Here is a 13,980-nt window from a genome sequence, read left to right on the forward strand (position 1 = left end):
CTCTGGGAGGTAAGCAAAATTTAGGGAAGGATGATGATTTGATTTTTGTCTTCTTAAAACAAACTGAAAAAAAATGCAATGAGCTCTTAATTAATCGTTCTATTTGGTTCACACAGTGTGCTYAAGTAACTATTTAATTCAGCAATGAATTAAAATTGTTGTTAACAAAATGTGACATGGGTCATCCCACCCAGTCTTCCTCCTCCTCCCCTCCCCTCCTCTGCGCCCCCCCGAAGCTGCCCCGCTCCCCAGCGCAGCAGAAGCTGCTCTTTGTTACAGCTGCAACACTGGCGTCATTGACCAAAGCGCACGTGTGGCCAAAAATAACCGAGCAAGTGTCCGTCCTGTCTGGAACCATCCAGCAGCGTGTCCTCCCGCTTGGCACATCAGCCGAAATTCTACACCTTCTCAGATAGCAGCTAAGAAACAAGCTCCTGACTGCTTGTAGACATTTAAAGGGATGGTGAGTTTGTTTCCCTCCCATGTCAAGGATTTCTAAAGCGCTTACAATACCTGCCTAACTTAGCAAYGATTGTTCAGAGAGTTATTTTCTGTTCCTGGCCAAATTCCACCAAGGGTAATTACTCTCTCCTTTAATTTCCCAGGCAGTTTTATCTGATGTTTTCCTTTTGTTTTCTTTTATAATTTTGCTGACGTCACGTAAAATCTTATCCAGCATATATTTTATGCATAAATCCAAAGGAATTTCAGCTCTTACTTAGTTAATAACATGTAGTATTAGTAAATAATTCATGTAGTATTAACGGGTACCAAAAGAAGTCAGGCCACCTAATGTTAGTTGCAGGGAGAGAAGTATCTGCCTTGAACCCAAATATACAAGTCAAACGAAATCATTATTGTCCCTGCTTTCCTGCTTTTACCANAAAAAAAGGAAAGAAAGAAAAATAAAGAAGAAACTAGATGATTTGCCTAGCTCATGCAATGAATGTGAAACAGAATTGGGAACAAAATCCAGGTCCATCAAGTTCTTTGATAATCTTCTAATTAAGAACTGACTCTTCTTTTTTATGAAGAAAACCAATAGGATCAGTCCCTTTCTGATCCATACTGTATCTTACTTGCTACCTAACAGATTCCAAAATCTACCCTAGAAAAGGCTGCATTTCAGTACTATGTAAAGTAGATCCTACATCTATACAACTCATTAATCAAATAAGGCAGTTTTAGTGTAAAAAGTATTATATAAAAAGTATTATATAAACATTGAGATTGCATATTGCGAGGCAATGGAGCTTGTTAGAACTTTTCTACATTTGCATTCAACTCTTGAGTGATTTCTGACAAGATGCAAGCGGAAACCTTAGCTCAGATCGCTTTGTTTTGTTGATGTGTACAGAATGAGGAACACCAATATTTAAAAGTGCACRTAGCTGCACCCTCTTCACAAGTCCTAGAAACATCACACACCAAGAAAGTAAAGGTCTGGTGGTTTATTGTTTTACTCAGCAGGAGTCACAGAYGGGCTGGAACGCTCCTCGCGAAGACTCTGATTTGGCCAAAACCACATTTCTAAAGGCAGGGAGCAGCACTGGATAAACACAAGACTGGTTCGTGCAAACTTAGAGCTGTCAGAGTGGGCTCTGCGGACAGTATTTTGCAGTTCACTGTGCGCTCCTTCCCTCCCCTCCCACTCCAGGCCAGTGTCAGTGTCACCCCCAGCTGAAGTAGAATTCGGCAATGTGTCCAGAATCAGCTCATTTTAGAATTCACCCATGGTGACAGTCCTTTCCTGGTAAATAAAACACCCGTTACGGTCACAACAAAAGTGAGGTATTTATTCTACAGTGGCTCCATTTTGTATAAAGCACTCTTTGGATCACATAATCCATGCTGTGTGGGTGGCAACCACAAAACTAAAACCAATGGCTCGCCTATGACTTGGGAGTGAAGGAGGGGCTCAGCACGGTGAAGCTGCAAATTTCACAACATCAGATGAAACTTGTACTCCACACTGACTGCTGCAACAGTTACGCTGATGCTGGCACTACAGAGAGGAGAAAAGTCAGAAGAAACAGCAGGCAGAGCGGATCTATTTCAAGTTACTATGGAAAATACCTCGGCAGGTTAACACAGCAGCTTCACTTCTGTGATAACTGTTCTGATTTCTYGTGATAGATCCCAACTGCAGTTGCCTCATACTCATTACTGCTCTATAAAAGGACTATAGAGAACCAATGTGTTAAACTAACAACTGCCTCCTTCTGTAATGTTCAGTTTAACGCAAGGAGAGGAACACTGGGCAAAAACATGGCTGAGAAATGAGTAAACAGTAAAATGAAACAGGGTGAATGGAATAATTAAGAAGTAAAAGGATCATTTTGAGCAAGAGAATGGGAGACAGGTGCAAAAGACAGGGYGCAGGAATACACACACCGTGATCTGTTCTTGCCTCTGCCATGAACTACTGAAGTGATTCGAATGGTCACAGACAGATTTTCAAGGGCTCAGAACCTGCAACTGAAGTCAGATCAAAGAAGGATTTCCTGAAACACACAGCACTTTGTATCTCAGCTGACCTCAGCGGGAACTCCTGAGTATTAATCAGCTCTGAAAACCTGCAAAYCTCTATCTTCTCTGGCTTTGTAGGTAAGACTTGAGAAAGGAAACCGAGAAGACTTCACTTTCCAGCTCTGTCACTGATCTGCTGAATGACCTTTGGCAAGCCATTGGGGCTGTTTGTGCTTCGGTTTCATATGTGGACAAAGAAGATTTTATAAGAACAAGGTATTGGGAAAAGAAAGTTTCTATTTCTGAAAGTTTTCCAGGTTTTGAAATGGAAAACCAAGGCCTTTCAAAACCTTTTGTTGCTGTTGCTGTTTTGCAAAGTACAAAGAAGACAGACAGACAGACAGACAGATTCTTTTCTGAGAATGGCCTGCAAGAAATTTGTTTAGGGCACTGGTTTGTAACGCGACAGACCAAGTTCAAGATCTTGGACAGAATCAGGCAGAGCAAGAACTTCAGTTTCAGGCCCTTGTAGGAAATAATCATTAGCAAAAAAATCACATGAGAACATTGTACCTAGCCTCTATCTTGGATCATTTCATGGAYATTACATCCTTTCTTTAAATAAAATGTTACAATTAGTTTTGTCTTTGCATATAATACAACTGCCAACAGTTTTTGAATAAACTCACTAACTTCACCATTGTGTTCAGCGTATTGGTAAGAACCGCACGACCGTGTCCTGAGAGCACCAAACGTGCTTTGCTGAGACCCAAACACTCCAGCTGAAGCGTCGCAGCAGGCCGAGGCTACAGGAACATTCGTGCTTTGCCTGTCTCTGGTTTGTTACTCCTGCCCATGCACCCTTCCTCGCTGTGGGCTTGTCTCACTGCAGGACWGTTTTGTGAACCAGAGCACTGAACCTTGCTGTCAAGAGAAACATCCATGAATTCACAGGCTCCCGTCAGCCGAATCCAAAGATTTCTAGTAGACTGCTCAGGACTGCTCTGAAGAACCAGAGGTTTGTTTCCAAAGGGTCTAGGGAGAAGGAAACGTCCGAGTCCTTTGGCAAAGAGTCTGTACCTTGTTTAGTTTGGTTTGGAGACATAGGTCATAAAGGTTCGTGGTATTTTACAGCACTATAGTTCTCCTGGCAGGTTTGCAGGAAGTCAGATCATGGGAACCCCCTGTAGTCACTCACTGAATTGATGTTCTTGGTAATTTCCTGCCCGCTATTGGAAACACAAGTGATAAGTTTGTTGCTTTCTCAGAGCCCCTGCAGAGTTCAGGGAACTTCTCATTTGTGGAAAATTAAAAGTATTTCTAGCTGCTGTCCAATTTGGATTAAAACCAAGTTCTGGAAAGATGAAATTTCTCTCAAACCAGAAAACCTATGCTTGCTTTTTTTTTTTTTTTTTCCTTTTTTTGGGTAGAAGGTAACTTTCTAGCACTGATTACTTAAACACGTGTTGTATGCACTGTTTTGTGGTCCAGGTTTGCCTGAAGAGTAGGTCTGTGTTTTCAAAGAGTATCTGATTTGCCTTACTGTCATTTTATTCCTCTTTTTACAATTATGATAAAGAAAACATGGAATATGATGATCTGTTTGACTTGTTCTAATCCTGCAGTTCTCTGCATTTGGGCAGCTCAGCTGTGAATTCAATGTCACCACCAAGAGCCAAGCAGAGGAGGTTCTGTACACAGCAGCAGCAGCTGAAACAAGCAGCTCCGTGAGCAGCGGAACTTGAAAAGTCTGGTTTCCTAAACGCTTGTATCTTATAGTTGGAGTCACCAGTGTCTAGTAAGATGCAATTTTTGATTACAGCTTTTTCCCTAGAGATGAATCATTTTAACACCACTTTTCCAGTATGGATTCTCCAGAGGCTTATAAGGTCCAAACGCAGCYTCTTTGTCAGGGCAGGTAAAAATTGGAGCTGTATCTATCTCTATCACATTTTCTTGAAATTTGTATGTAGTCCAATATCCTTGAAACCCCTATTACTACAAAACCTAATTGGAATTGGCCATTAAAGTCAGAAGCTCCTATGGTGAAATGGACACGGAGCATGAACATGTAAACCTCCTTTTGGTTTGGGCAGAGTTGATGAGAGATTACTTTTCACTTCACTAAAAACGCAACTAAAATAATGAAACTGCAAAAAMCCAGCTTCATGGAGTGGTCTGGCTTAATGCTAGGAGTAACATTTTAGCTCCATGCAAGCTCTAACGCTATCGTTAAGCAAAGTAAAGGGGGTTAACCTGAACCTCTGTAAGTAACTGAACCCTTCACTAGTAGTTTAGATAGACTTGTTTCACTTTGCGCGCAACATACTAGGCAAATCTGTGCAACTAATTACTCAAGTAACTCAGTGWCTTGTCAGGCGTATCAACTGGATCTCGTGTGCTAATGTGACCATGCTCTAAATTCCACACAGTTTAGACAGATGGCTCATTTCAAGGATATCTGGATGCCTTCTGGATCTATCTGTGTCTACTTACTATGCTTTCATCCTTATATAGATATGCCATGCAAATATTAAAATCTTCGTATTTCTTACCGGAAGACAAATGGATGCATATTCACATACATGTATATATGTGGACCCTGACTAAGATTTCTCTCTTTGTGTCAACATCTGATTTTAAAGGTGTCAGCATTTTAGCAGTGGGATCTCGACCCAAGCCTGAACTAAATGTCACTGAAATCAAAGATTATGATCTCTCTATATTGACCTCTGTGAGAGTAGGCAAAGGGTTCTAAGACAAAAGGCACAACATACTCTTAAATTACTCTTTCAGCTTTATCTGTCTCAATTTTGCTTGTGCTGGAGTAGGCAGCAGCCCCCCTTAGGGGAGTCTGAAATCAAAGTTTGACGATAGAACGATGAAGAGGTGGGACTCTAATTATAGACCATAAAAAGCTGAGGTGCCCCAATGCCGAAAGGTCTCCGGCTTGTGCATCGTCACTCTCGGAAGCCTGACCTCCAGGAGGGACTGGAGCACATATCTGCTGTGTTTATGCAGGTGGGAGAACCAACAGCTAAACAGGGAGTAGTGAAACACAAGCAAAAAGATTTTGAGAAAATATTACTGTCTTATGGGAAAAAAAATGTATTTCCACTTTCTTATCCTGCTTACTATTTAAACTGCTTGTATACCAGGAAAAATAAGCTGTAGGTCTACACCAAAGTATCAGAAATGAGAACCTATGCATTATTTGGAAGGCCTAGCTATCAGCTAGAAMAATTAGTGCTTATACATTATGTTTAATATACCCTCTTGAGAGTATATTGGTTTTAATCAAACAATAGAAAATAAAAATAGGACATAAACAATACAAATGGATGATATAATTTGATGACTTAGAAGAAAGAAGTTCTAACCTCCTTCAAGAACAAGCTTCATGTAGTTTAAATTAACTGATACACAAGTGTCAGTAAAGGTCTCCCATCTCTTGCAGAGTCTCTTGCAGAGTAAACTGTAGTTAAAAAATACACATATATATTTTTATGTGATATAAATACAGAGATTTGCTTAAAGGCAGAGAGAAAGGAAGAAACAGGATATTTCCAAAAACATATGTACAGGGAAGCAAAAAAGGAAAAACTGTTCTACTCCAGGTACTGAAATAAGTGTGAAGAGGACAGAGGCATTGCAAAGGAAAGGGAGGAGAGTCAGGAACCATAATAATTCAGGGCTTAGTGTTGCCTAGGATTTTTAAATAGTCTCTAGGGTAGGCTAATTAAGTGCCACCATTAAACAACTTGCCCTTTCCATATTTCTCAGGCGTTCACAGCTACTTTCAGTGCAGTCTTCTTCTGAAGAACTTGAATATACTGTAGCTCCGGGATTTCTGGAGAAAGCGACACATTTTTCTCCCAGAAGACAGCAATCGTCTGTGGCWGCAATCCGGACACTTACTGGCAGGCTTAATTCCAAGTGGCTCCCTCCTTCACCAGTTTCTTGTGAATAGGTTCCCATTTGCCAGGCTGAGAACAGCTCTGTCTAAAGCATAAGAATGTAATTCAGAGGCCTGGGTCCTGATACCAAAAGTCTCATGAGAGTCCCTAGGTCATTCATAAGTTTGGCTCCTCCATGCACAGTGACTTGCAGGGGTGGGGGCAAAGTGAACAGAAAATTACTGGGCCTGCAGTAACTTCTGTTCTTTTTTGCTTCTATGAAGGTAAAAATCTCAGTTTGTATTTTGAAGGGGAGAGATGAAGGAAAAAAAAATGGGAGGGAGAAGAGAAAGTGGAGTAAGGGAATATGTTGAAAAGGAGAAAGAACAAATGAAGAAGCATGAAAAAAGCAATTCCTGCAAACTCTCTAACATGTCTTGGATGAAGTAGGAAGATTCCCACCAGTGAGGTGAATTTTCACAACTGGAAGTGGAGAAAATTTTGTATTTGGAGCAATATTGGTATGTTAGTAGCTCTGAGCTGAGCGAAAAACAGATCCCAGGGAGCATAATAGAAGACAGTTGAGTGTCTACRAATCTAAGACTTTGTGGCTGAATTCAGGATAGCGTATCAAGCTCAGGACAAATGCAAATTGGAATCCAGTTTCTTTAGGTTCTCAAAATAAGATATCTTTCAACTGAGTTTACAGAGGTGCTCAGAGAAAGTATTAAATGTTTTTTTAAATAAAGGTATTTACAAATAAGAACACTGAGAAATTTCTTCTCCAAATTTCAGCAATGTTTCTCAGCAGTTTTGCCAAATCAAAATGCTTGCAACTATATGAAAAGTYAAGAAAGTTTGATAAATAACATTGACAAATGTTTAATGAGCTTTCCTTCTCTAATTACCTGATGGAAGAAAATTAGGTCTCAGAACTTAAAAGATTTCTATGGGCTTCTCTAGACTAGCACGAGTTGTGTACACTCAGTACCATTGAAAATTAAGCATAAGCACTAGTTACAGAAAAACAGAGAAACCTGAGATAAAGGCATACTTCTYAGGAGTCTGGATTTTCCCCTTTCTATGCTGCTGCTACCAGACAGCGCTACCACAGGTTCTCCCCACCTAAAGTAGGATGATAATGATGCAAGTCTGACTCATCATCCACGCAGTCATTTACATCAATGCAGAGCATCAGCAGTAACAAATGAGAACCGTCGCCCAGGCGTCGCACGGGGCTGTCACCTCTCCGGTCCCTGTGCTTCTCCCACATTCCCAGCCCACCTCCCACAGCAGGACCCCTCACTCCAGACACAGCTCAGCAGCTTGCCAGGCAGCCGCAGCGGGTACGCGGGGTCTCAGGGTGCGAGGGGCTGCCGTGCTGCTCAGCTTGTGCGTGGGCTTGACACACAGAAGACTCCTCCTGAAACACAAGCTCTTCTCAGCCACAATCCCTTCTCAGAGGTCCTCACTTGCAGGTGTGCTCCCTGCAGCCCGAGGAAGAAAAGGTTRAGGGGTCTGCTTACACCAGGGCTAACGGCAGCTACCAGGGGGTACCAAGGAAAGCGAGCAAAAGCCCAACCACGAATCACGCTGAACACCGGTTAACAGCGGTGGGGCTACGTTTCCTCACATCCCTGGGAAAGCATCTGCTTTGCACTGTTACGCCTGAGAAAAACAACGCCTATATATTGACACCGGTGACTTGGGCCACCATGTGTCCCTAGTCCTCAGTGCCACGTAAGGGACAACTGGCCAAGCTAACGTCAAGCCTCCATGTGCCACATGCTATTTTCAAAGTACGTCTCAAATGGTTTAACTGAAGGAGCTGTTCTTCTGAGCTTGTCAAGTACTATCATCCCCAGTTTATTTCCAATGAAAAAACAGCGGAGAGCATTTGCTCAAGGTCTCCACGGGAATCAACAGCACAGCGAGGATTAGAACTAAGGATTTCCTGTCCAATCTGCAAACCACACCTCTCTCCTGTTTACARTGTTAACTTATTCCCCAGCAGAAAAGCCATGTGAATGGAACAATTCCCTTTGCTATTTCGGCCTCCCTTCCTTCCCTTCTCAGTTCATTCCTGGCATCACCTTCAGCCCCTTACAAACCAGAACTGTGTAATAAAGGAGAGMAAGCAAAGAACGTTTCAGAACAATTTCAGCAGCAAATACCTGAATATTCGCTATTTGCTAAACTGAAGAAAGTTTGAAAACTTTTAAAAATGCCCCAGAAATACTGTGCTGTTAATAAYGAAAATAAAAATGAAACCAAAAGGTAAACAAACTCATATATCCAGGGATAAGCTGGATCAACAACCCAGGACAATCATGCTAGTAACCAGCGCCACACGTCATTTTTTGCATCCACAAGTCTAGCAATAGGATAATAGTGTTGCTACTCAGAGTCATCCTCCCTCTTATAGCACAGCTAAGAATCAAGAATGTTTTAAAGAGAGTCTATCTTGAGGAGGCTCTCTCTCTTTCTTTCTTTTCTTTTTTTTTTTTTTTTTTTTTTAGAAATTTAGAAACCACATTTTGACTTTTCCCTCTGGAGTCACAAATCCTTGATGTGATAAGTTCACACACCCTGCTAGCAGCAGAGATAGCAATTAACTTTCTTACTGCAAAATCCTACTAAAACTACAGCCCTCAAAGCACAAATCATGATTCCAAAGAGCTGATAGTGCTCTTTTCTTTTAGATCATTTGGCTTATATACATACATATTTTATTAACAATGGCTTCAGTGCTATAGAGAGGACAGCTACAGCACTTGAGCTGAGATACTTATATTTTCATACACCTTTTGAAATAAACCTCCACGGGCGTAATTCCTCCAACGCACAGGAGAAGATAATAGCTTTTTAATTAATGCATGAAAGTACTTGGCTTTAGTGAGAACCTCAAATAGGAGATACTAAAACCCACTATTAAAAAATAACAGGGAAATCCTATAAAAAACAATGTTTTTAACACGCTTGCTTTCAGCTTCCTGCTTTTGTTAAGCAAACTCCTTTCACGAAGGTTTCCGAGGCTGCTCCTTCACCTATTCGCGTCACCTGATTCCTCCGCAGCGGGTTTGTCCGCAGGGAAACGTGGACATTTCTGCTCCCCCAGTAACACTGCAACCTTTGCGCAGAAAGAAACATTTTTGTGGCTAGACCGTGGCGGTTTGGATAGGAGACAAAACGCCCCGAAGGCTGCGGGCCTTCGCTGCTGCCCCTCGGCGAGGCGGCTCGTGGGGCCACGGCGTCTCGCCCGCGCTGTTCGCGCTCCTCGGGGCTGCGGCCCCGCGGCAGCTGCGCGTTGCTTCTCCCCAGGACGACTTCGCGCTGTGGTTAYTGATGCTGCTTCCACTGAGCTCGGTGTATTTAAACAAACTGAGACTGTTAATTATCCCCTTCCTGAAGATTAATAGGGGAAAGAAATCTGGTACTTTTAAAAACATTCTCTGACTATGGGTTTATTGGTTTTGGAGCATCCTGACCTTGACTGTGTTACTGGTACAAAGAACCTGCATTTTCCAGCTGAGGAATGTGGGTTCTGTAATGCAGAATGGTAAAAACCAGAAGTGGAAAGGACTAAGCCATCTCTTACCCTTAGGCAGAAGCAGCTCTACTTAGCTTATTCCCAGTAGGTGGTTACCTAATCTGCTCTTAAAAATGTCTGGTAGTGGATGTGCTGCAGTCTTTTTTTTGGACAATCTAGTCTGGCGTTTAATTATTCTTAGGAGGAGAAAGAAAAAAGGGAAGGTTTCTGCCGTCTGTTCCTAGTGCATAGTTTAGGATCACTGTTTTTTTTTTTCCCCCTACTGCTAGTAGGGTTCAGAGCTCTCAAAGTTATGTCTGAATTACCCTGAGGTGGAAGATTCAAAGCCAAAGAAGTCCCAGGTTATTCTGAACTTTGTGCTTTATTGATCTCAGCTGCTAAGTTATAGTGCRGATTAAATCCAGGTCTTGTGACTCTCATTTTGTTCCTCCGGCTGCATTTTTAGGTTTAATTGGGTTGTGTTAGCTTCCAATAACAGTTCTCTTATCTTTTAGTGAGATTTATCCTCCCATAGAACAAACTACACTTTATCAAAATATAAGAAGAGATTTTAAGATATTAAGAACTTAAGTTTTTTTGTATGTATCTCAAGTTATTTCTCATTTTGACTACAAAAAAAATTTAACTACAAAATACTGGGATACCTCCTACCCTCCTAAACAGCCCCTGCCTTGACTGAAAAATGCTCATTCTCCTCCCTCCAAACAGTTGCTTCCTGTCTACATCCAAGACCTTTTTTCTTCATTTCTAGAAACCTCATTTTCCCTGTATCCTTGTATGCGTTTTTGCACTCACTTTAAAGTGAAACTCCTGCCAAAATTCAGGTGTGTGAGCTCTGTACAAACTTAAACAATCCATTAAACTAATGTTTTGCAAATTGTGGTTTCAATTATTGTAATCTAGACCTGCTCTAAACAGATCAGCTTTGGAGCTGGTTTTTAAACCTGTCTTGCAAACTACTACTTTCATGAATATATGAAAATCTTCTCAAGTCTAATTAGTTTTTCTGTWTTCTTGCACCAGGTAAAATAGGTGCAAGGAAAAAGCTTTAATTCCTGACAGATAATGTTGAGGCTTCCCCTTACAACAGCAGAACTTAAATCCAATGAACTTTACACTTTTGAGATGACACAAGCTGCTTGTTTATCTAAGTCAGTGAGCTCTTTTTGCATAGGCTTGCGCAGTGCTGAGTGGTTTAGGGTACTCGGTTACAGAGCCATTAGATGTTACTGACGAATTATTTTGCCTGGGAAAAGGCTCTCTAGAAAGCTACTGGCAGTTGCACAGTGAGCTGAAAGTTATCTACCATCCTTGTCTGTTCTTTTCTTTTCTTTCTTTTTTCTTTTTTTTTTAAAAAAAGCAGCGGTAATACTTAAACTATAAATTTTACCCTTCTTCCGAGTATTTCCTCAATAGTTTGGATGCTCAGAACTCCTAGAATATTTAATTTCAGTTTGTCCTTTCCAAAAAATAAGCCAGTGACTTCAGTGGACCCTCCTCACTAGGGCACTTCCAATATGCACCTTTGTAGTACCTCAGTGTAGGCTTAAGAGGCTGAAGCAGGACTGGGAATGCTTAAACCTTTGTTTATACGTCTGTTACGGCTGAATTTCTCTGGCCCCTGGCAAGAGAGATTTCTGGGACTACACRAGTAGCATCTGCTCAAAGTGAACTCAAGTCAAGTGAGGCCTGACTGACAGGAAAAGCAAATGGAAGCTCCGTATGCCCACAGAAGACTTCATGGCGTGCTAGTTGGCTCACTGCAAATAAAACCAAGGGCCTACCTGCTCGAGGGAGCCTGGCAATGGGGTAACCCMCCGGGTTAGATGGGCCGGGACTGGCACCAAACGCAGTCCCCGCCTGCCTGAAACGCGCTACAGGTTCAGGGSCTGTCGGACCTTTGGCTGACTATGAACCTCCATCTGGTGGTATGAAAACGTGACTCAGCGCTGTTTTGATAATGGCTCTTAATTAAGTGGCTACATGCACAGAGACGATTAGGTGACATTCACAGGGCGAACGTTAGCAAACGCTTTCCAAGAGTAAAGTCTGTTAGGCCATGAAATGCTCTTTCCCCAAAAGCAGTGGAAATCTCTTTTGCTGAGATGCTTCAAACTAGATTGTATGAAGTGCAGAAGATATAGGGAGTTACATTGCACTGATGTTAACCTTCATGTGGCCTAAGATGGTTCAGCTATTACTAACTTCTAGTGATAATTTTGGTGATAATTACTCCCTTTATTTCTAAATTGAATTGCTGTAATTTGTTTTAATCTTGTATAATGGGTCAAATTACTAGGAAACTAAAGCAGACAAAAAATGAGTTGCTGATAGAGTTCTTTCTCAGGCCTTAATTCTTTGATCAGTGATTCAACATTAATATATTTTTATCATCTTCCAATTGCATTTTACATTTTGATTTAGGTTGTTCTAGCTGCTACAGCTCCTGATTTACACTGCTGTGAACTGACCGCTCACTAGCCTTTTAACAAACACACCAGAAATGTTATTCTGCGAATCTTTATCCCTATATTATTTTTATCTCCTGGAGATTTGCSTTACTCTGAGCTGAAGAGACTGTAGAGCAGGAATCTGTGATTAACACATAATTGGAATAGAGAAGAGTTTAGTAAAGCTTTGTGCTGTTGTTGGTTGTGTATAAATTTAACATGTTATAGTTACTATCTCCCCAGAGCACCTGAATAAATGCTTCAAGTCTGACGAACTGAAAGGGACATAAGTATGTGCTTGCAAACTTTTTTGAAGCAGAGCTGCAAAATACACTCTTGCTGATTTTCACTAACCATTAATTCTAGTGTGAATATTTATGTTGTCAGAATTAACAAGCAAGTGAACATCCAGGCAAAGATCATGATTCCCAAGATGTTTCATTAATTACTATGGCTGTGATTTAATGTTAATTTTTATTATACTTTATTATATTCTATAGCTCAGCTTGTTCAAAACAAAAACCTGAAATGTTGGAATTATGAGCCTTCGTTCTGGCACCRTGATACTAAATCTCTTCTAAGAGGGATTTTATTTTAATTATAAGGTATATGCTAAAGCTTATTTCCCTGTTTGCAATTTTTTCTGCTAAAAGGCTGCAGGACATTTCTGTTTAGGGCTGAGATGGATATTTTGAAGGAATCTTGAAACAAAAAGACTATTAGCTTTTATCCTGAATTTGAGATTGACTAAATTTGGCCAACACCCTGTAGAATAGAGTATGTTCCTGAGCTTTGGGCAATGTGCATCTGGCTGTTAAGGGAAGGCCCTTAACACTGTAGTGATTAAAAAACCAGCCTATCTTGATTATAAATGTTTTCAAACTTCCAGTGTATTTCCTTTAGATATCTTTTTCTCTGGATTGCTCTTAAAATAGACTAAGCAAGATACTTGGTTCCAGATATCCCCAAATTTAGGGGAGTTGCCATTTTTTCAGAATGCTCCATTGTTTTGAGTGCTTTTCAAACACTACTTTATCGTTCTTTCTGAGAGTTATTTTATTCACATACGCAACCCTTTGAGGAACGTAGAGATGAAGCTTCATTTGTCCGAAGTGGCCTTTAATCTGGGCCAGTTCTGGGTTCCTGGTGCTCACTCTCCAGCGCAGGGCGGCTGACTGTATCTGTGTGTCGGTACAGGCACGTTCGGTTCCCCCAGTGCTGTGCTTTGCGCTGGACTTGGCTGGGAACCGAACGGTGGTGCGTGTTAAGAAAAGTAAGGTGTTTTGAGYTGGAAATGCAAAAATAGCGTACGTGATGATTTAGGAGACCTGTCCGGAGGCATGTTGCGATCCTGCGGCTGTGCTGGGTTTGCAGTATGAGCTCACGAACCTCAAAGTGAAATCTGGATTAGCAAGCCCTGCCCCGCCCGAGAAGGAAGAAAACGTTTGCACAAACACCCGCGACGGGAAACTGATGACTTCCACAAGATCCCGCAGAGATTGCACCGAAGCAGTAACGCGAGCCCTGTGCGCCAACCGCCGCCGAGCGGAGCGGGCCAGGCAAGGACAGAGACAAGGGGGTGGGGGGGGAAGGCCAGGCAGCCCCGGGGTGCGGG

General features: G+C 41.6%; 1 protein-coding gene across 1 annotated transcript in view; it reads left to right on the forward strand.

The window, feature by feature from the left end:
• The first annotated feature begins 5,400 nt into the window (after positions 1-5,400).
• The window catches only part of PPP2R2A (protein phosphatase 2 regulatory subunit Balpha), a 54,433-nt gene continuing 45,853 nt past the window's right edge, over positions 5,401-13,980 (forward strand). Inside the window, exon 1 of the mRNA XM_085301049.1 lies at positions 5,401-5,490. Coding sequence (XP_085157175.1) covers positions 5,401-5,490 — 90 coding nt within the window. The remainder of the gene's footprint in view (positions 5,491-13,980) is intronic.

Source organism: Rhea americana, unplaced genomic scaffold (assembly GCF_003343005.1).
Source record: "Rhea americana isolate MKP2758 unplaced genomic scaffold, rheAme1 scaffold_171, whole genome shotgun sequence".
Taxonomy (NCBI): domain Eukaryota; kingdom Metazoa; phylum Chordata; class Aves; order Rheiformes; family Rheidae; genus Rhea; species Rhea americana.